Below are 22,741 nucleotides of genomic sequence, written 5' to 3'. Positions count from 1 at the left end.
TGCTGAGGAGTTCTGTCACTCTCAATTTGCTCAAAATCTTAACAAAGGTACACCTATCTAGGAGAGATATTTAAGAATAACCTAGAGAAACTAAAATTCTTATCACAATGGTCTCTGCATCATCAAATCAGTAATTCCCACCAATGAGGAAAAGACTGTTTCTGGTCTTCTGTAGGAGCTCAGCGGAGAGCTCAGAGTAAAGGCTGCTGTCCTCTGCTCCTCACTTGAGTCTCATTCTTCCAGTGGCTATTCTGTCAGTGGTCTTCAGCAGAAGGACAAACGGTCTAGTCCAGGCTTTGCCAGGAGAACCTCTCTGAAGCAGCTACCAGGGTTAGGAGGCTACCAACTTTACAAGAGATCTATGGCCGTGGAGGTGGGAAAAGTTATTCCCCCTTGTAGTTAGATGAAAGGTGTTAAGAGTGCTGCTTCCCATCTGTGCCATTTTAAAGTTCAAGTAAGAACACAGAACAAGAAGGAATACCAGAGTCAGCTTTAACAACAACAAAATCTGCCAGAGGAATACCATTTACAAAAAGGTGAAACACTAAGTGAAACCTATCTTAGAATTCTGCATGATGGGGAGGAGAAACCCAAGGTAAGAAACAAATCAGACCCTAGACTGGTCAAAGTCAGACATGACACACTATTCATGTTCAAGAAAGGCTTTTGTCTCTACTTTTCTTTCCCACTGCTGCCCTACTCTCAAAATGTGACCATATTTCCCTTAGAGATCTGGAGAGTTGTTGATATGTTCTGATTTATAAAATCAGCAAGAGGCAATAATTCTGGATTAATTCTGTGTGTGCTGGGGTGGGGTAGCAGGAAAACCTACTGTTTCTGTATCTTCAATACAGCGGAACAGATTAGCTAGTAGGTACAAAAGAAAGGCTATCATTTTAAACATCACCAAATTAAACACCATCAACCTAATCTAAGTAAACTGTCCCTCTGGGGAGAAACAAAACACGCTGTCTGGCCCTGGAGTTGAGTGGGAGGGGGAAGCCTGCGGGGGCAGCAGCCCACCTCTAACCCGTACCATACTGAGCGGGGAGAAAAAGGTAATCAGCGCTAAAACCCTAAGAGGTTTGCTAGTTTAACTGACTGCATCATGTTTAAGTATTTGTAAGGAAAGGAGGCACCTCTAAGCACAAAGTAATAGAGTCTTGAGGCTCAAACTGAATGCAGCCATCTAGAAAGGAAAGTGAAAGAAAATATGCTAGCCTAGAACCAAGTGAGGAGAGAAGAGAAAAAAGAAAAAAGAAAAAAAAAAAAATAAAAGAGATGTGGAAGCTCCCATTCCAGCCACTGGGACAAGGATTTGGTGTCTGTCCTTGAAGGGGAACTATTATTCTAGATTAAAAATAGCCAGTAAGGTCTCTTCCCCTGGTACCCACACTTGCAGTATATAGTGACACAGAAGAATAAAGTTTCAAAGAATAAAGTTTTCACCATCTAAGTTAACACTGTTCAGTAGAACTTTCTGTGATGATGAACATGTTCTTTGTGCTGTCCAATCGAGTAGGCACTTGCCACGTGTGGCTATCGAGCACTGAAATGTGGCTAGTGCAGATGAGGAACTGAATTTTATTTGACTGTAAGTAAACTTTAAATTTTCCTAGCTTCATATGGTTGCTGGTTCCTGTATCAGCGCAGCGCAGATCTTTATGTACACCTACATGTTCCTGGAGTTTCCATGAGAACAGCAGGAAGAGATGGCAACTGCACACTGGGCGCCCAAACCCAGGTGCAGCAGGTGCTTCAATTAAGGGTAGACACGTAAGGTGAAGAGCCTTGCAAAGATCCAAAGAACTCAGAGCAGTGGTCACTGTATTTAAATAACTGCTGCGGACAACCCTTTCTTTAAAAAAAACAGATCTCATTAGGTAATTTATTAGTGTAACATATAATCATTATTCTGTAGAGTCCCCTAAAACACTGAAGTGTGTTTTCTCCTCCTTAGGTAGCTACAAGAACTGTATATATGGTCCTACACAACTGTGTGTCACGTACACATTGAAGGGCGCAGAGGGTCAAAATGAGCTGCAGGGGACGGCGGGGGAGGTGTGTTCATTCATCCCCCCCGCCCCCGAGTTTCATCTGGCTGATGGCCAGAGAGCAGAATCTCCTCCCTGCACATTCTACAAGGTGTTAATAGGCACCATCTATTTATCTTCAAGTATCTTTGGGAAATGACTACTTCTTAACAAAAATAAGTAGGTGACTGCAACAATTCTCAACTTTTACTATGTGCGCCTCCACCAGGGATGATTCCCACACACGTGGTATCTTTTTTAAAGGAATACCCTATATTCTGTGGAGCACACTTTGGGAAAAGAGGATTATAATGCCATCTTCAAGACAGGCATAGCAATAGCAAAGAGTGACATTTTGCATGCCTGAAATGTTCTAAATTTATCTGATTAAGAATTTGGGAATTTGGTAAAAGTCGATCATATGGAAATCACATGAAGAATTCTGGGTGGATACAACCTGGTTTTGAAGAGAGGGGCCACTTGGGAAGAGGCTTACCAGAGGGAGCCAATCTTGCCACCCCTCACTAGATTTTGGATATCCCTTAGGAAATTCAATGCTGTGTGTAAGAATTCGACCAGGACATGAAACTTCAAAACCTTGCCTTTCAAGAACTAAAGTTCCTCTAGCCAGGAAATAAATGACAGCGAAAGGGAAGATTACCAGGTTCAGGAACTAAAAACTCTATTTCTTGTAAAAACAAACAAACAAAAGAAAACCAAAAAACAAACAAATAACCCCCAACCAAACCAACAAAAATAATTCAGTTTAAAGATGGTATGATAGTCTGAACTGTGTCTCCTCCTGACAATACCTCAGAATGTTAACTATAATTAGAGACAGGGCCTTGAAAGAGGTAATTACAGTAATGAGGTTGTATACAAGTGAGTCCTAATCCATATGACTGGTGTCCCTGTAAGAAAAGGTTAGGACACAGATGCACAAAGAAAAAAGATCACATGACAACACAGGGAGAAAACAGTCAATCTACAAGCCAAGGAGAGAGGCCTCAGAAGAAGCCATGCTGCTGACTACTGAATCTTGGACTTTTGGCCCCCAGAATCCTGAGAAAGTAAGTTTCCGTTACTTGAGCCATGCAGTCTGTGGCATTCTGGTATGGCGGCCTTAGCAAACTAACAAAGATGGCTAATATAAAAAGCTTGAATTCCTATTTTCTTTAAAGTAGGGTTTACGCCCGGCATGGAGCCTAACAAAGGGCTTGAACTCAAGACCCTGAGATCAAGACCTGAGCTGAGATCAAGAGTCTGACACTTAACCAAATGAGGCACCCAGTTGCCCTTAGAGACACTGCTTAGAAAAAGGTATCTCCTGGGGTGCCTCAGTGGCTTAGCATCTGACTCTTAATTTCGGCTCAGGTCATCATCTTGCGGTTCGGTTTTGAGCCCCACTTTTGGGTTCTGTGCGGACACTGTGGGGCCTACGTGGGATTCTCTCTCTCCCCCTCGCTCTGCCCTTCCCCCATGTGCATTCTCTCTCTCCCCCTCAAAATAAAAACTTAAAAAAAAGGTATCTACCATAGCCAGCAAATCTAAGTATTTAATAATTATGAAATGAACTGCCCTACAGATACAAAAAAATTACATCTATTCCAGGCCTCAAAAGGGCAACTGTTTTCCAGTTATAATTAGTGATATTTGAGGATTTCTCTATGGAACGATTTTTACATGCTAGGTTTGTTGGTCACATAGTAACCACACAAAAATCTAAAATAACTACATAACCTGGACCTGAGCAGAGAAAAGTAGAGATGGACATTTTGTTTCTGAGTTAACAAAACATAACACTTGGTCTTTAGGTTTTACTCTTCCTAATATGATTCATACATTTTCTACTTTTAAAGCTATTTGCCTACTAAACTCAGAAACCTGTCACAAGCGCAGCAGTATAATTTTATAAATAGGGGAATCAATTCTCAAAACTTTGTATTTGGCTTAGAAGTACACAATTTCAATTTTGATTTATCTAAAGGGCCAAATGTCAATTTCATCATATTTAAAATGACTTCTTAGAATTCCCTGATCTTGTCACCTGAGAAATATTTAACATAAAAGATGTGAGAAACAGAAGTAAAATATAACATGCAGGTCCTGATAAGCACTACTCATTGCAGAATTTCAAATTCTATTTTTCATGGCACCCAATCATGGATAAAAAAAATTAATCGGGTTTTGGAAAAGAGTTATAAAACTATGAAAAGCACTAATAAATGTTTACAATAAATGAAAGTCAAAAAGCACAGATCTGTATTTACCTGGCAGATTACTAACTAGCTGACCTCTGATAAAATCATCTACTTCTTCTGGTTTTAGGTGGTACTGGCCATCCGGTTTTGCTTTTCTAGTTGCCATTCTGGCAAGAAGGATATTAGAACCTATAAAGTTAAAAAAAAAAAAAAGGTGTTCAAGAAATATTCATCACAATAATTTTTCAATTTCTTAAAAAAGACATCTACAGACAGGTTACCTATCCAGTTTCTTCCAAAAACAATAAAAAATAATTTTCACTTCTGATCATTTCAAATACAATACTGGCAGAAATTTGTTAAGTATGAAAGATCATAATCCGCATGGTTACTAGATAGTTTTCCCTTTGTTCCCAATTGAGTGTCATTTCAACACCTCCTACCCTGGTAAAGGAACAGAAAAAATAGTCCTAATCTTATGACTGGAAGTTTACAGGCACTGAACACAATGATTAGAAATTAGATCATCCCACCAACGAATGCGTCCAGGCTCGGGAGGGAAATAAAGCCAAAGAATGCTATCGGATGGGGGCGGGGGGGGGGGGCAAGGAACCCGAAATTTCACTGTATAATCAGAACACGCACAGTAGAAATTGAGGATATGAGCATCTTAAAAACAAAGACAGATAGTTGACAGTGAGGTCCCAGGTATGGTGTGGACATGGAGAAGTAAAGCAGAGGAAAAGGCTACCAGGGACAGAGACGGGGTCAGGGGTCTATGAGAGGAGGGTGTCAGGAAAATTGCTATGTGAGTAATAAAATCTCCATATTCATGGAAGACATAAAAAGGACACGCCTTGGTCTTATAGAAGACTTATGTAACATCTACGTGTTTTCCTAGGGCAGATATGATGTAGATATTCATGAAGAGAAAAAGTTCTGTAAAGTCACAACAAAATGATAAAAGTGGTGAGTTGTGGAGAGGCAAAGGGGGCTAAAGAATGGAAATACTACGCAGGATTTTAGTTTTATTTATGTGTTTAAACTTAAAAGAATGTACTATACTCATACTGTCACACCTGTAAATTAGAAAGAAGTACAAGTTAAAACAAACAACAAAACCCGTACTGGAATACAGAAAATAAGCCCTAAATGAACGCTGACAAGGATCTGTAGAGCTGATAACAGGAAGAATGCTATGAATGTATTAATTATGTTTTTAATTTTCTGTATCTTACAATACCATGTTTTGACATCTTAAAAATCTTACTGGCGAGGGAGAGGGCTAGCTGGTTCCCAAGGCTGGCAAACAGCTCCCCTGATCAACACTTCTCATATGCAAGCCAGCCACCCCCAACCATCTTCTTATCAAGTTCACACACAAAAACAGGATTTTCCTGCCCTAAACCATCCCAGGGCCAAGGTATCAGGCAACCAGAGCTCCCTTATAGCCCTAAGACCACAGGATTATCTACACTAGCCTTTCCAAAGCTGTTTGCTCTGTGCAGCTTTTCCCATAGAAACCCCAATACAGGCTCTGACCTAGGATTCCCTCTCACTCCTGCTTCTGCCTCCTGACCAAAACTGGAGGCTTCCCCATGAGGCCCTGTGTGGTGTGGCATGCCCTCTCCTCCTCTCAAGAAGTGTTAGGAAATAAAAACCTTTCCACAGCATTGGCTGCTCTGGGTCATCACTCAGTTCTCCCCATAAACTAAAGTCCCAAGGGTACAAATGAGACAGGGAACTTCAGATGAAGGATTTCTGAATGAGAATGGAAGAGTGGTGGTTGGAAGCAAGTGACAAGCCACCTCCCAAACCTGGGACACAGAGGACTTGAGAGAATCCCAGTGAAGAGGTATCGTGGCAAGAGCTGCTGAGCATGTTCAGAGAGGAGGAGGGACTCGGAGCAGTTGAGGTACGACAAAGGGAGTTCCAGAGGGCACAGCGGAGGAAACCAAGCGCAAGAATTAGAGGTACAACAGACAAGGGGTGGGGAGAGATGGGGCAATCACTGAGGGCACTGGTTGAGGAGGACTTCGGGAAGTGGGAGTGAGGACAGGACTGGTGGAGCACTCTAGGACGCTGGAGTTCAGAAAGTACCTGCGTTACAAGATTCATTAACACTTAACTCCAAATCCACCCCCAGCTCCCCATCACACTGCTTTGAATAAGGCTTCAGTTCACTTTAAAAGAGTATGTTTATGGAAGCACCTGGGTGGCTCAGTTAGTTAAGTATCCAAATTAGGGCTCAGGTCATGAGCTCACAAATTCATGGGTTTGAGCCCCGCATCAGACTCTGTTCTGACAACTCAGAGCCTGGAGTCTGCTTCGGATCCTGTGTCTCCCACTCTCTCTGCCTTTCCCCAACTTGTGGTCTGTTCTCTCTCTCAAAATTAAATAAACATTAAAAAAAAAATTTTTAAAGAGTACGTTTACAAATATTGAATTCAATTCTCCCTATTTTTTAAAAACTAAAATATTCCAACCTGTTTATCCAAAAGATATCATTATCAATCATTGACTTGCATTTCCAACCCTTTTATCTCACATATTACACAAATATGAGTGATGCTAAGAATGGTTTTTACAAGTCAGAGGCCTATGTCGTATAGTTTAAAAAAAAAAACCCTCACTCCTAAAAATTAAATGATACTCAACCATCACAAAGCTATACTTTGAGTAAAATAAATCAGACGAGGTAAGTTGGATACTAACCAATTCCAACAGAGGCAGCACATTTAGTCTGGTCTTTGATTTCCATGCGGACAGCATTTGCGAATTCATCAGGAGTAAGTCTGGTCTCTGCAAGGATCTCAGTGATGTCCACCAGAGCTTCGTCACAGCTCACAGCTTCGATGTTATGTGTGTAGCTATCAACAGCAGAGCACAGGCGGTGAGCCGCAGCCGCAGCCTGCCATCTAGCAGACACTAACACTGCAAAGTCCAGCCTTCCTATGGCACCTTCTTCACATTTCAAGATTTAAAATGCTAAAAAGTATTAGCATTTTAATTAAACTGGCCCAAGTGCCATTAGTCACCTTTTAACTGTAAAACTAATTAATCAGTATTTTCTCATTTTCCATACTAACTACCAAAATTACAATAGAAATTATCATTCTAGTTTCTCTATACTGAAAAGCTCTCAACAGCTGAAAATTAGTGGGTGAATTAGAACTGTCACAACATTTAATATAAAAACTTTAGATTTTTATGGTTACCAAAATCCCAAACAGACATAAAAATTCACCAATCAAATTAAGTAATTGATGATTTCCTAAACAAAAATACCACACTTAAAGAGCTTTCAGTGTAGCAGACCTAGGATACAGGATATAAAGGCCAATCACTCCGAATACCTCTCTGATAGGACACTGACAACATTCCTTGAATGTGGAAATACTTAGGGTTTTGGGTATCATCTATGCACACAAAGGCCTTATTTTAATTAACTAGCGAAGAGGAAAAGGAAGAGCAGAGTTGTCATGTGGCTCCAAAGCTAATTAAATATGTGGCCCTCAAATGGAAGGCAACCGGAAAGGCCTCAAGGTCAAAAATTTGTCCTCAATAATCTACATGGTAGGGGCACCTGGGTTGCTCAGTCGGTTGAGAGTCTGACTTTGGCTCAGGTCATGATCTCATGGTTCATGGGTTTGAGCCCTCCGTCAGGTTTGAGCCTGTCTTCAGATTCTGTGTCTCCCCCCGTTTCTGCCCCTTCTATAATCATGTTCTGTCTCTGTCTCTCAATGACAAACAAACATTCAAAAAAAAATTTTTTTTAATGTATACTATGTCTCATCTCACCTACATCTTATTGCAGGTTACAAATCAGGTTAATGAATATCTGTATTCATTTAAGAAATGAGTGTTTTCTTTACACTTAAGTAAAGGTAACGGCAGAAGGGTGCACCTGATATGAGGAACTTTGCTTCAGAGTGAAAGCTAACCTGAAGCACAGAATATGAAGTTGAGGCAGGATTTCCAAAGAGTGGGAGAATAACGCTGTGATTTTTTTTTTTCCCCGAAAGCAAAGCCACATGTCACTGACAATGTCTCCACAAACTAAAACGATCTCAGGACTAGTATGTGTCCTGGCTCTCAAATCCTCCTGATCAGAGATTCAGGCTGATAGTTGCTTGAATGCACTGACACTCAAAACACAGTTGTACTGCTGCCCAACTCAGTCATCTGTTCTCAGCCCTTGTTTGGATGCTTCTATTGACCTCAGCTCTGGAACAGGATTTAAAAAGCACATTTTCCACTTGGTAACACCAACATTCCCGTATGTGGGATCTTAAGGACAGCTGTGATTATAAATGGCTTATCACTCAGCACTCAGACCTACACACTGGTGCCAGATAACATCATCTGTTCCTTTTATCTTCTTTCTCTCTTGATCAGAGATCTGTAGGACCAGCAGCATCAACAGCTGTTTGTATTTGATAATAAATAGATATTCAAAATAATGCATAAGAAAGGAAAGGAAGGGGTGAAGACAGGTGCAAGAAGTATCTCTTAAAACATTAATACACTTTAAAGGTCGACAGCCCCTGGCCTACTGTCCAGATAGTTTTGGTGATATTTAATGGAATACAGCCATCCTCATTCACTAGTACTTCTATCTGTGGCTGCTTTCACAGCTGAGCAGCTGGAACACAGACCTTATTCTAGCCCTTTATGAAAAACACACGCCGACTCCTGCTTCAGAGCATACATGGCCTGCCATATATTTATTTTAAATTTTGAATTTTAATTAATATAAAATATACCTATGCTATAAATAAAAATTAACCTCCTTTTCTCAAGCCAACTAATCAACCACCCTGAGACTACACTAAAAACTAACTTAAAATCTAGCTTTTGGCGTACCTAATAATTTTAGAAGATAAATGATCTTAGAGTCTCCACTTGCTAACCCATTTTTCTAATTATAAACAAAACTGTAGGGGTGCCTGGGTGGCTCAGTCGGTTAAGCCTCCGACTTCGGCTCAGGTCAGATCTCACATTCGTGGGTTCGAGTCCCGCATCAGGCTCTGTGCTGACAGCTAGCTCAGAGCCTGGAGCCTGCTTCCAGTTCTGTGTCTCCTTCTCTCTCTCCCCCTCCCCCTCTCATGCTCTGTCTCTCTCTGTATCAAAAATAAATAAAACATTAAAAAAAAACTGTAACTCAAATGTAATAAAAGAAAATTGCCAGGTTAAAAAATGTCAATCTTTCATTTGTATGGGTTCCATGGGAAGAAAACAAGAGCCATTGAACTACAGTTATGCAGGCAGAGAACCCATTCACACCTACATCAGGAAGCACCTGAACAGTCTGAGCAGTGCAAGCATGTCCCTTAAGACCGAGCTACTGATTACTGGAACTGCTGAGGAAAGGGACACTGAAAGAGGGAAGAATCTAGCAAATATGACCCTGCCAACCCTAAAAAAGCCAGACTTCATTATTAGATATAAGAAGTAAAAGAACAGACATGAAAGGGACTGAGGGAGAGGCTGTACCTTGCCAAGGTTTCATACATTGTTCGTGCCACTTCCTTATATGCGTGAAAATCGTACGGAACAGCTTGAAGACTAGGACAAAGTTGTTTAGCCTGCCCAAAAAACATCCCGTTCTTAATGCCAACTTGTCTAGAGAAAAAATAAAACACAACAAACGTTATACTAGTAATAACTTTCAAATGCAAAATCAAATATCAAATGTTGACAGTATGTCCCCATGCCAGTAATAAATACTTTTCGTTTAACTCAATTCTCATTAGGGATAAACAACAAGCATTAAGAAAACTTCAAGTCTGTTTCCCCCCCAAAGGAAAAATGCACAATTGTCTGATTGGTGTAAATGATGTGTAGATGTGCCAAAATGTTATTAAAAGACCAGGTTTGGCTCTTGTCTGTATCCGCAGATTTCTCCTAAGACTCAGACCTCTGGCCCCTTTGCAGAGATGCCAGCATGCCATATGCTGGTGATATCACAACCACCACAGAGCAGGAATGTGCTGTCAAAAAGAGGTTTTCTTCCCCTAACACATGGCACGGTTTGGCCAGGGTTCAGCCCCCAAAGACAAAGAATATAAACGAAAGAACTACACAAAACAGTGCTATGTGACAAACAGACAAAATGTACTCATCCTATTACCACCCAATTCCCAATTGACCAATTCCATGCTCCTGAAGTGGCTCCACAGTGGTTGAGATGCCAACAGCATTGTATATGGTAGGACATCACTCTGGGCAGGAGCCAGGGTTCCAGAACTTTGAGGGACCTAATTGAAAATGGTAAATTTTAAATCTTTTGCGTGTCTCAATGCCCCACATTACCTTTGATATTTGGAGCATTCAGCACAAAACTATAATTATGGAATTATATATAATTAGTAAAATTCCATTTTACCATGCTGTAATGAAATCAAGAAAAAATACTAAAATAAAAATACAAGCAAAATAATGAGCAGTTTCACCAGATTAAAAAACAGTTATTCTATACATTCATTCAATAAATATTTACTAAGTGCTTACTCAGTAAGGTAGTGTGCCCTGTTTTGAGAAACAATATACAAACACTAGGCTTCAGTTGCTCAGAGATCTTTGACCCTCCCCATCTCACACAACCACTGAGAGCCAAGGAGGAAAAGAATCCTCCAAGTTACTCAGAGGTAAATACAAAATCATATGCATTTCTGATGGACACAAAAACAGTAATAAGTTATCTGACTTCAAAGCTCCCAGCAGATGAGAAATATCTAATAGGAAGGAAAAATAACAGTAAAAGAAGTGCTGACTGACAAACAGCATGGCAAAGAAAACTTTTTCACTCATTCAACAAAAATTTATGTCTGAGGTATTTTGTGAGGTGGTAGGTAAAAGACGGTGAACAAAACAGACCCCATGATGTTCACAAGGATTACCCTACACTCACCCAGAAAAGGATAAATTATAGTCAATGGACCTTATTTAGTAAAGCAGGGAAGTTTATATATGTATATAAAACATATACATATATACATAATAGTTTTGAAATCTATATACAAATACATACAGTTTAAGACATTCTCAATAATGCTACATGTGTAGGTTCAGCATGAAAAAGCTAAGCTTACAAATTAATTATTCACTCTTGACAGAATGTATCACATATACTGTATTCTTATATTTACAATAATTGCATTTTCCTATTTTTTCACTTATTCAAAAATTTTCAGGGATGCATTACTTATTAGCAAAACATAAGACATCTATTTATGTCCTCGTGCACACATACATCTTGGAGAGAAATGTTTAGGAGCCACTAAACACTAAGGAAGTCACAAACAAAAACGGAAAACCTAAGAGGGTTCCCATTAACTAAGGGAAGGAAGCAAAATACTCTTGAGTTGGTAGTTGGGAAAAGAGGATTTGTTTCATATAAAATAAATGAATAAATGCAAACACAAACCTTCTAAAGTGACCCTTCACTACAATGGCTTATCTGTTCCTGTCACCTAGATCCCACAGAAGATAAACTACCCGTACTTCATCAGTGTGTGCTGCAGAAATAGTTTATTCTCAGGTTTACACCCACCTGTATGTCACTGCCCATTAAATATGCCCATAGGTATCGATATCACTAATTAAGAACAGTAAAGCACCCTTACAAAAGTGCATGAAAACAGATTTAAAAATGACTGACCAAAAAAAAAGGTGATTCTAAGATATTTGTGTATCATTTCCTATTCATCTACATATCTACCTTCTCACATATGAAGCTTGCTCTTCCTAATAAGTATGAGTAAAACTACTAACAGTAGTGCATATTCTAGCCTGTGTATATGCATCCTACCTTTGCATGATTCCTACCATTCCAGGTGCACATACCACCCTTTCCTGAACCCATTATTAGGCTGTGTCTATTGGAAATTCACCAATGGATAAAACTGAGATGACCATCCCTACAATCCAGTCCCTATTCCAACCCCAGAAACATTTCTCTGATGCAAATGTGAATATACATATTTTTAACAAATCTTCTCACCTAAGGAAAATATAATAATTAGACAAGAAAAGGGTATCCAAGAATTGTTTTCTAGAGACTTTCATTATCAATGGCTTTCTACAAAAGGAAAATTACAAGAGAGAAAACACCACTGCTGTAGGGTTTTCCCCCCAACTTATGCTCAAACTCATTTTCATCACTTGTGTATCTCCTTAAAACAAACAACTGCCACCTCACTGACTTGCTGCATAGTATTTAGACAATATTATTGTCACACCAATTATTCTGTAATACATTCAGCTTGACAATCACTATCTCTGATGTAATATGACTGCAACATCCAAACACCAAAAGCATCCTAGAGCTTCTAGGGCTTCTACAGCTGTGGCTACGTGAGTCCAAGGCCACCAGGAAGAGGAAACGCTTACTTCTGAGGCAGCCTTGCTACCCGCTGCCGGCACTCAGCTTGGAGATGTTGAATGAAAAGAGACACCTTCAGAGGCATTACAGAGAGGGTGGGGCTTTCATTTCATCCCAGGCAGAACTCCAACCCTGAGAGAGCACTCCTGAGCTTCACTATGCCCTCCGCCCGGGAACACAGCTGTCCAGCCACCAGAAGAAGACAAGGCGTCATTCAATAACTCTGGGGGAAAAAGGCTAGCCTTACTGAGCAAAACACAAAATCAGCTCTAAACTGCCTGGGTTAATAAAAATATAATAATCCAGAATGCATTTATATGACTTATTTTTATTAAAGTAAGTTTTCAACTCTTGGGCTACATTATCAACGAACAATGAAAAAGGTTAAAATGTAATTCTGTCGATTAGAAAGGCAAAGTCAGTCTAGGAGTAAAAGTTTCTCATGTCATAATTGGGAAGTAATTTAAAATATTTTACAGTTATGTATGTTTGATTACAAAGTTTTCTTAAATACCTTTTTATAAAATAATTGGCAAGATTTTAAACTATTTCAGTTAGATGATGTTGAAATCTCTTTTGTTCGTATTAGACTTGCTTGAACAACCCAAACTTTTAATTAGGACTAAAAAAATATTTCATCAAATCATTATACTATACACCCGGAAACTAATATAATGTTACATGTCAATTATATTTCAATAAAAAAGAAAAGTATGAATGAAAAGCCATTGGTAAAAAAAGACTGAAAAATATAACTAATGTAGGACTCTTTGTTTAAATTATTTAATTTATTAAAGTATTTATCACTAAATACTTTAACACTTGCCAACAATGTGTGAATGTTATAAAGGTAAAAAGTGTCAGTTCAGTTATCAGGAAAGAAAAAAATAGAGACTGCTCTTTCAAATTAATCAATTCATTATTACTCCTAGTTTTAAATGATTCTTTTAAGTGTGAGGACACATACATGTCTGTTTCCTCTTGTACTAAAACAGCCCATTGTAATGAGAGTTTAAGATTACTGTAAGATCAAGACCAACACACAAAGTTGGTACTAATGAATTGACAACAGTCTGCAGTTTTAAGTGAGGGGATTACTGAGCATGCCAATATGGAATTATTTACTTGTAATTTAATAGACGATCAAGTTTTAACAAAAGGTGTAAAGAAATATAAATTGAAATTTATACTAAAAATATTTCAATTTATATTTAACTTTATATTAAAAAATTTAAAGAAAATACTATGTATTAGAAGGGTTAAACTGTAAGGGATTTTTCTTAAAAAAGAAGTGGTCAGACTAGATGAATAGTAAAAAATATCCAATTCTTTAATTCCATGCTTCAAAAGACAATGGTTTGAAAGTGACAATGTCCAATTTCTTTTGGTTTCCACTGTAGTACCTACCGATTCATCAGGAAAGTAAGGTATTTATTTGAAGTTATCTAGCATTTGTAAAAGGAAAAAATAAACTGGAGGGATTAAGCCTTGAAATATTTCTTCCCGTAACATGTAATATAGACCTGAATGGCACGTCTGAATCCAATTCAAAAGAGTCTGTAAAAATGATTAACTATCTGTAAGTATTATAACAGACTTAATTTCCACATACCTGGCTTCGTAACTACAAGAGGCAATTTCAGCCTTTGACAAAACAGAATCAATCCCATTTGCTTGTGCAGAATCTTGGTTCTCCCACACTGATGAATCAGGTATCTCTGCTTTAAAAATAACAAAATTTAACGATTATACATTGGAAACTCATTTTCCTTAACTTTCATTCAAGAAATGTATTTTCCATTCTTTTCAGAAACAAATGTTTAATAAATTCCAAATATAGTTATATCCATTGGTATTGGTCTCCTTACTTAATAAAAGAAATCTTACAGCTCTAAAATGGTTTGCTTCCATTATATGCTTCACCAGCAGTCAGAAAAAATGCATAATAAATTCAAAGTGTTCATTTTAGTAAAGATTTTTTGGTTTTTAGTTTTTTTCTTTTACACAATGTATCAAAAGATAAGTATAAAATATCCCTTCAACAGTCTCTTGAGATGAAAAGGATGAAGAGTTATCAGGAAGATGAATCCCTCTTTTAGCCTTGAAAGGATTATACAGCTCTCGGTAATGGGAAACTTAAGTTACTGGAAAATACACATTTCTCTGAATGTTCTTTGCTATTTCCTAAATAAACTACCTCCAAAACTTAAAGCTACTGAACAACATGCTCAACAAACACCAATTTCCTGTAAGTCATTCGATCCAACTCAGTAGGTCGCATACCATAAAGAGGTTTCATTCTAAATTTAAGGTTTTTCTTTTGAACACATATCAGGTAAAAAAGAGCTTCACAACACTGCCCCCCTTTCAGTAAATTCTACTTAATGGTTTAACAATGCATGTTCAATTAAAAACATTGAGGCGTGATCAGAATACCAACTGCTTTACAGAATGTAGCTCTAGCCTAAATAGTATCACGCACTAGTATCTCTTAATACCCAAACCCAATTTACAGCTTCACACAAGATTATAAAAGCACATGTTGGAGAGTACTGCCTGCCCACCACTTTATTTCCTTCAGCATCTTTAGCTTCACTAGTAATTGAAAAGGCAACTTCAGTTCTTGGTCTCTCGGGATATTAAATTCCAAGACTATGATGCTTTAAAAACATATATTCCTGAAACACAATCTCAGACATAGTTCTAATAGTATGAACAAAAATACCATTAGTTAGTAAAACAAGCCCAAGATATACCACTTTAATTAATTTTAGACAAACCTATTTTGAGTACAATATAACTAGCAAACCCAGGATTTCTCTTCTGCTTATTTTAGAGACACAACTTTCCATAACAAAATCATCTAAGTTAAAGCACCACCAGAAACACATGGCAAAGTGTCTGGCTTTGTGGGCTAAAATAACTCTTCCTGATTTGATTCCAAAAACTGGCAACATCTTTTACCAAACTATGCAACCCATATAAGTATTTCTGGATTCTGGCACCCATACACACAAAGCATAAATGCAAATCAAACTGAAAGGACCGGTATCTTAATGGACTCAAATCTCACTTGGCTCAAAAATTAAAACAGCAGAGTAAAAAATTCAAGCTATGATTTCTGATATTTTATGATAAACATATGCTATACTATGACAAATTAAAAACAGAAAGAGTAGACTTCCCTGTTTTCTGAAGCATCTCAGAAGGCTAAATATTATCAGCTTTCACAGTCCATTATTCTAAGCTGAAAATCTTTAGGAAATTTCAGGATTGTCAGTATCACAGTTCAAAAGAGGCTGTTAATGAACCAAACAACAACAAAGAGAGTTGAAGCTTAAAGAGCCACAACCAGCTGCCTTTCACAGGTACAATCTTATGTATGCCCTGGAAGTTGGGGAGGCAGGTGACTTCTATTTGAAAGTCTAGTTAAATCATCTATGATACTTGTCTGGAAAATCACAGGAAAGCCACGCTGGAGGTGAGAACAGGGTCTGTGCTCCCTGTGCTCCCAATGCCCTGCCTGAGAGGCGGCACCTCGGGTTTCTCTTCACTGGGCCGGCTGACCTTTTCCACAGTGCAGCAGAGTGCAGGGATCCCTCCACGAGCGCAGTGAGTTGCTTCAAGGGAGATTCAGGGAAATTCAGGGACACACTGTCCTCATTGGAGGGCAAAGTAGAGAACTGCTCATCAAAACTTGACAAACTAGACGGGCACATGGAGAATGTGGAGGAACGGTTGGAGGAATCAGAGGCCAGGACCCAAGTCTGTGAAAAAGAAATCGCTGAGAATAAATCTATGACTAAAACGATTTTAAAAACTGTTGTTCTTTAGAATGAACATTGAAGTTGTTGAAAAGATAAGAAAACATCTGCATCCAGGAATCCAGGAAGGGGTAAAAGGCCCCAACCACAAAATCTTGAGCGTAAATGGATTCCAAATAATGAAGTCATCAATGAGAAGCGTCACTGCTAAGTACTGCTCAGGAAGCAGCTTCCAAAGGAAGTCATGGATGGAGAGCCCTTGGTTATGCCGGTGTCTTTAGACAAAGAGTTTTTTTAATATGACGAATAAGAAACTAAAGTTTCTATCTAAAAGGGCTAAAGATGCTATTTGTTCTAATACTTTGCATAGACATACAAGCTGAAACATCAGAACTGAATTTTTGTTAAAAGCTGGTGTGCAGAAGTCAAAGATTCTAATTCCTAAATTGATCCTCGATATTTTAAAATTTGATGTCATGTCTAATAAGGACCCAGAAAAAGAAAGATCGGGAGTCACAAGGAAAGAAGAACAAAGACACTAAAAAAATAAGTTCTAAGTACAAGGTTACTTGCAACCAAACTTTAAGAACAATCTGTTCATTTTATGTTACAAATATTTTGGTAAGCTCCTAATGGGTCAAAGGCTTAGGACATAAAGTGAATGACATCAAGTTAAAGAAAGAATATAAAATGCAAAGTATCGTATTCACCTGTTTCAGTGACAGAAAAATCTATTTTTGACAGCTTTCAAGGGCAAGTGAAATTTCAATATTTCTCCTAATTTCTCCTACCTTTTAATTTCCTACCTACATGTAGAGGTGGAGGGGATGTGAATTATAGAAGGTCATTACAGTGTTATGAAAATCCAATGGCTAAACTGAAGAAGATAACTTAAGTAAGAAACACTGTCTTCTGTTAATAAACTGTGCATGGTCAGATCACTTGTGAAGGAATGAAAGATATAAGAGGACTAGTTCTCTGCTACTCCTAAGGGATGTGTGCTTGCCAAGGCTAAACTTCCAGATGGAGACTGCTGAAATACAGACATGTGTAGCAAACACAAGGGGGAAACTGAGTACTGGGTAACTGAGAGACATTACTGAACGGTACATCCATAGTATTTTTCCTTCTTTGAATGCTCATTCAGTAAGTTTTTTACTGACTGCCCAATGTGACCAGTCTTATGCATTTCCTTAAGCTACTTAATCGTTTTCTAGAACTTAAGATTTCACATAGAATATACAAAAAAAACAAACAAACAAAATCAAAAAAACCTAGCACAAAACCATACTACCAATACTTAAGAAACTACCCATATTGCCACATACCACAATACATACAATTAAATCTTAACAAGCTCAATATGACTACTCCAAGATCTATTCATGACACAGAAAATACTGGAATGTCAAAAATCTCTTAAAAGATTTAAAAACCAAGAGAAAGGAAACCTGGGAAATACAGGTGCAAATGAAGCATAAAGATCTATCTATAATTATTGCCTTTCGTACTCGTACCATGTAAACAGATAACCACAACCAACAAAAAGATTGTAATTCCAAAAAAACTCCTCAGATATGTCCAGTGGCTTTCCTTCTGCTTTAATTTCTACGAGATCAGTTATAAAATAATCCCAAATTCTTATAACTGAAAGCTAGGGACCTGAAATAATCAGGATGAAATTTAACTGTGTGCCTTCCATTCCACTGCGTATCTAATTTCTGACTACTTACTTTCTGATTAATATTTTTCTGGAAAGCTAATTTTTAAAAAAAATTTTGGTGTTTGAGACATCCATGAGGAAACTGATCAATGATAAAGAATTTAATTTCTAAACAAATATTTCTCAGGGAATTTACTCAGGGGGAAAACAGACATAAAAACGTTAATAATAATTGTGATTAGTGTAAGTTAGGATTTTTATTTACTAATAGCAAAAAATTCAAAAGCCAGCAAGGCAAGATGTTCAAACAGGTTCAACAAAGATATGGGGAATGATTTCTGGTATTTATCTTCTTATTCCAGTAAAGTCCTACTATTTCTTACTCCACAGCTTCAAACAAATCTTTAGCAACATGAACTTTAGTGTCTTTACTGTTGATCAGTGACCAAAGAACTAGTAATCAACTCTTGGGTCTAGAGGCCACCACAAAATGATGTCCACAATTTTATCTTTATCCCAATCTAAATGTACACAAAGCAAACTAATCACACCTTACAAAACACTCTTCTCTATCCCAGGAAAACATCATGATCCAATTCAACAAAGCAGGACTATAAACCAGTCATTTGTATTGCATGCAGATTTTGCTTTAAGATGTCACTGACACCTTTAAAACTCTTCAATGTAAAACCTAATTATTTCAACTCTTTCATTTCTGTAACGACAATACCAGCAGCAAAATCCAGACGTCTTCAACAGGAGCATTATGACTTCAAAGAGAGCTCATTTGTACCTGCTTTGCCTTTCAGGATTTTATTCTGGTAATACTGCCACTCCAACTGGGGGTTAGCACCAGGACGTAAAGGTGCCCTTCCTGTGCCTCTGTTACTTGTAACAGCCACTGGTTTTCCTGTGAGTGAAAAAAAAAGTATTTTTAAATCTAAGTACAAGAATGTTAACATGACATGTAAAAGAAAAATTTTCAAAAGATTTTTAAAAAATGACATATTCTTCCTCAGCTTTATTTAGACATTAATCTATAAAGGAGCTAATAGCTTTAAACATTACCAATCACCATGCAAAAATCATCTAAGTTTCTCAACACCCCCCAAAATGTAAGCTATTTGTGACAATTTGATACATTTATTCAACTTAAAAGCAACGCTTTTACTTCCCTTCCCATGATTTTTGTTTGGTTTCTTACAGTAGAGAAGAGTCAACTCAAATCCTAGATTCAAACTGGAGAGGTGGGAGCGGATAAGAAAAACTACCTACATCTGGAATTTTTATATTTCTCATATAAGTTAGGTAACATCCAATCTTTCCATTTTACAGCAAGAGAAACAAATATATATGCAGAGGGACCACAATCTGACCTACTACATAATAAACTTGAGAATATAGTCCCTCAGTTGTTGGTTTAGTTACAGTCTTTCAGGTATCATTTCCTTGTGTGTGCATTAACAAAAGAACTGTAACTTCTTAAAGTGATAGCATGCACCATTCACATATATGCTACTGATTGCATTTGTTGTGAGGATAAAAAATACTACCATCAGAGTGACTCATCAGGCTAAACTTAATTCTTTAAACATTCTAAATTCCCTTCAAAGCTGAAGCAGTAGCTACTTAGGACACACATAAAGCCCTGGTATTAACCCAGCAGCTTCTGTGCTTTCCTTAAAAAGAAGAGACTCTCAGAAGAAAATGCTAATAGTTACATCTTTCAAGCACAGAGAGAACTATTGAAAAATCCAGAATAAATGTTTTTAAGAGTATTGACTAGCCCACAAATATCTGAAATTCCATTAAAACAAAGATGACAGCACATCTCAGCAATATTCAATAATGCGGAATTATTCTCTAACCAAAAGTTAGAAATGTGCACTAGCATCGTCAGGACAGTTAATCCAGTTACTTATTCAAAAGACAGCAAGCACAGTAGACATATCCTACCATAAAACTTCTATTTAATAACCAAGTAATAGTAAATATGTAATAATATAGGAAAACCCAATGCAGGTACCAGTCTGTATTATTCTTACATGAGATCCTTCAGCTAAAGAGGAGTATTCTTCTCTAAAGACTTGACCTCCATAGGGAGAATAAAATGTTTCTAATTTCCCTTTATCTTTCTTGATAATGGAGTCAGAAAATTTGGAAGCAGGGATTTATTTTGCCAAGGAAAATTAAAATAAATTATTTCTTAAAGATTTTATGATCCTTTAAAATATATATTTATAACAATATTATCAATTTTCTTAAAATATGAACAAGAATACAGACCTTTGAGATCCGGTCTATTTCGGATACCCACTGATACAAAGAAGCAATCCATATCAACATGCATTATACAGCTCTGATGTCTGGGTGAACTCAATATTGACATATTTCCTAGAAGGAAAAAGAGAATGTTCAAATCCGAAGCTAATTTTTAATATAAAAAAATCAGGTCCAGTTATTTTTAAAAACTGTATTTTTAAGTGCCTGTAAGTTGAATGAAGTCTCAAAATAATAGAGTATCTATTGCAGGTTATTCCTATCACTTTGAAAAAGGTCAAATGTCAGTTTCTTTGGCTCTAAACATGATCCAGAGATATAAATTTAGTTTCCAAATATAATTGGAAATCAATTATAAAGATACCGTGTTTTCCTAATCTATACTCCAATAATTAAGACTTTCATCCAAAGTATGCCTAAATGCTTAAAGTTATATCTGTGTGAATATTTTATTAAAATGTATCAAGGTGTTTTCATAGATTTAGTTACATGGAGCTAAGTAACTTTAGATGATCAGTATTCTATATGCAGTCTATAAACATTTCCTTGACAAAAAAACAGTAAAAATTGCTATTGTTATAGAGTGCTTGGTAGGTGTCATGCACTGTTTTAAGAGGTTTTCATGTATTTAAATTCTCAACATGATGAAATTCGTAATCTTATGAGATCCATTTTATAGATTAATACTATGTTAATAACTGTGTTACGCAGCCAGTAAGAAGCAGCTGAACTGAAGTTCAACACTAGACAATCTGATTTGAGCCCTCTAGATATTTAGAAACAAGTATCTCCATCTAAATCTGTATATAAATATATATACAACTTTCATCCTTAAGCCATTAAACATATTAAAAATCAGCTCTGAAGCATATACTCCATTTTGAAGAAATAATAGTGTCCTCTCCTAAGGACTCTGCCTTCTAATCACCCTGAGCTACATATTTTGGTTTTTCAGGGTTAACCAATCCAGCCATAACTAGAGCTTTCCTCTTCATCTGTTCCATCCTTAGCCCTTTTCCCTAGTCCTCCAAGATACACAAGCCTTGGAAATAAGAACTCCAAGCTTGTAAGAAATTCTAATCTTGGGGCACCTGAATGGCTCAGTCAGGTGTCTGACTTAGCCTCAGATCGTAACCTCACGGTCTATGAGTTCACGCCCCATATCAGGCTGTGTCAGGCTCTGTGCTGACAGCTCAGAGCCTACTTTGGATTCTGTGAGTCTCACTCTCTGACACTCTCCTACTCACACTCTCTCCTTCAAAAACTAAATAAAGTTCTAACCTTATAAAGGAGTTTTTTGTTGATAGGTTTAAGAATACTAGTACTGAAAGTGTTAATTCTTTAGAATTGGCTTCCAAAACTTACATTTTTATTCCCCAATGGTTCAGACTACTCCATTTACCAAACTGTGACTATGGAAGTTATTTACCTAGTTCTCACTATGTGCAAGGCAACAAGCCTATGTTCGTGTTATCTTTTCTTAAGTTCAGAAGCCCACAGGTGAGCATCATGGACCACCTATCAGTCTACCGTGAAAGGGAAACTGAGACCCAGAGAGAGGAACGGGCCCATGGCCCTGGAGAGCCAGAATTTGGATTAAGGATACGTTACTGAACTCCAAAGCAACGCACTTCCTTGCTACCCTCTGTATTAGCTCGAGAAATGATTTATATAATAAATCTCAACAATTATAATTCTGCTGTATACAATCAAAAATAACTGCTTTAAACATTCAAGTAGTACAGAATGCATATACCAAATACCTACTGAAAGCTTTCACACAACATAAAAATTTATCATTTTATTCCATTCATGAAACTAATCCATAATAGTTCTTAGAAACTTTCAAAATTAAATGACCTTCACCATATAAGGCCAAGGGATGAAATATGGATAATATCTAATACCTGTAACAGTATTCTGAAATATCTCATAAGTAACACAAAGTATTTAGGACAACATCAAACATAATAAAACATAACAGAAAAAACCCACATGGAGAAACTCTATCACTTTCTAGGGCAGAACCATGAGTTTCTCTCTGTACCTCAGTTTCCATAGATGTAAGTTAAAAGATAATGAGATAATCTCTGAGATATCTCTCTAAAAAAATAAAACAAAGTAAAACCATATATTCTATAAAAAGCATCTAAAACCTCAAACCAGATAGTAATTGATAATGACTGCATGGAAATACAGCCTGTGATTGTTGTTTTTGTCTGCTTTTGAAGACAAGAAAAGTATTAAAAAACAAAATACAATTAACCCATCTATTTTTACGTGAAAATACTTAATTTCACTACAAGTTTACCACCATAATTACAATAGCTATTAAGTCAGTTATTTAATAATTTAAAAATCATTAAGATGCCAGCTTCTAGAATTAACAGTTACTCTTACCAAACCAATTTATT

General features: G+C 37.3%; 1 protein-coding gene across 8 annotated transcripts in view; it reads right to left on the bottom strand.

The window, feature by feature from the left end:
- REV1 (REV1 DNA directed polymerase) overlaps positions 1 to 22,741 on the bottom strand; it is a 62,090-nt gene that overhangs the window by 13,283 nt on the left and 26,066 nt on the right. For 3 of the 8 annotated variants that reach the window (XM_029937148.1, XM_029937151.1, XM_029937150.1), the window contains 6 exons: positions 20,334 to 20,441; positions 18,841 to 18,957; positions 14,233 to 14,341; positions 9,731 to 9,859; positions 6,950 to 7,104; positions 4,304 to 4,423 (listed from right to left, as the gene is read on the bottom strand). In XM_029937148.1, the coding sequence (XP_029793008.1) occupies positions 4,304 to 4,423; positions 6,950 to 7,104; positions 9,731 to 9,859; positions 14,233 to 14,341; positions 18,841 to 18,957; positions 20,334 to 20,441 (738 nt within the window). Of the gene's footprint in view, positions 1 to 4,303; positions 4,424 to 6,949; positions 7,105 to 9,730; positions 9,860 to 10,367; positions 10,458 to 14,232; positions 14,342 to 16,187; positions 16,364 to 18,840; positions 18,958 to 20,333; positions 20,442 to 22,741 lie in introns of those variants that run through there. The other 5 variants (XM_029937149.1, XM_029937152.1, XM_029937153.1 and 2 more) reach the window with 5 other exon arrangements.

Source organism: Suricata suricatta, chromosome 4 (genome assembly GCF_006229205.1).
Source record: "Suricata suricatta isolate VVHF042 chromosome 4, meerkat_22Aug2017_6uvM2_HiC, whole genome shotgun sequence".
NCBI lineage: Eukaryota > Metazoa > Chordata > Mammalia > Carnivora > Herpestidae > Suricata > Suricata suricatta.
This window is presented reverse-complemented; position numbering and strand designations above follow the sequence as displayed.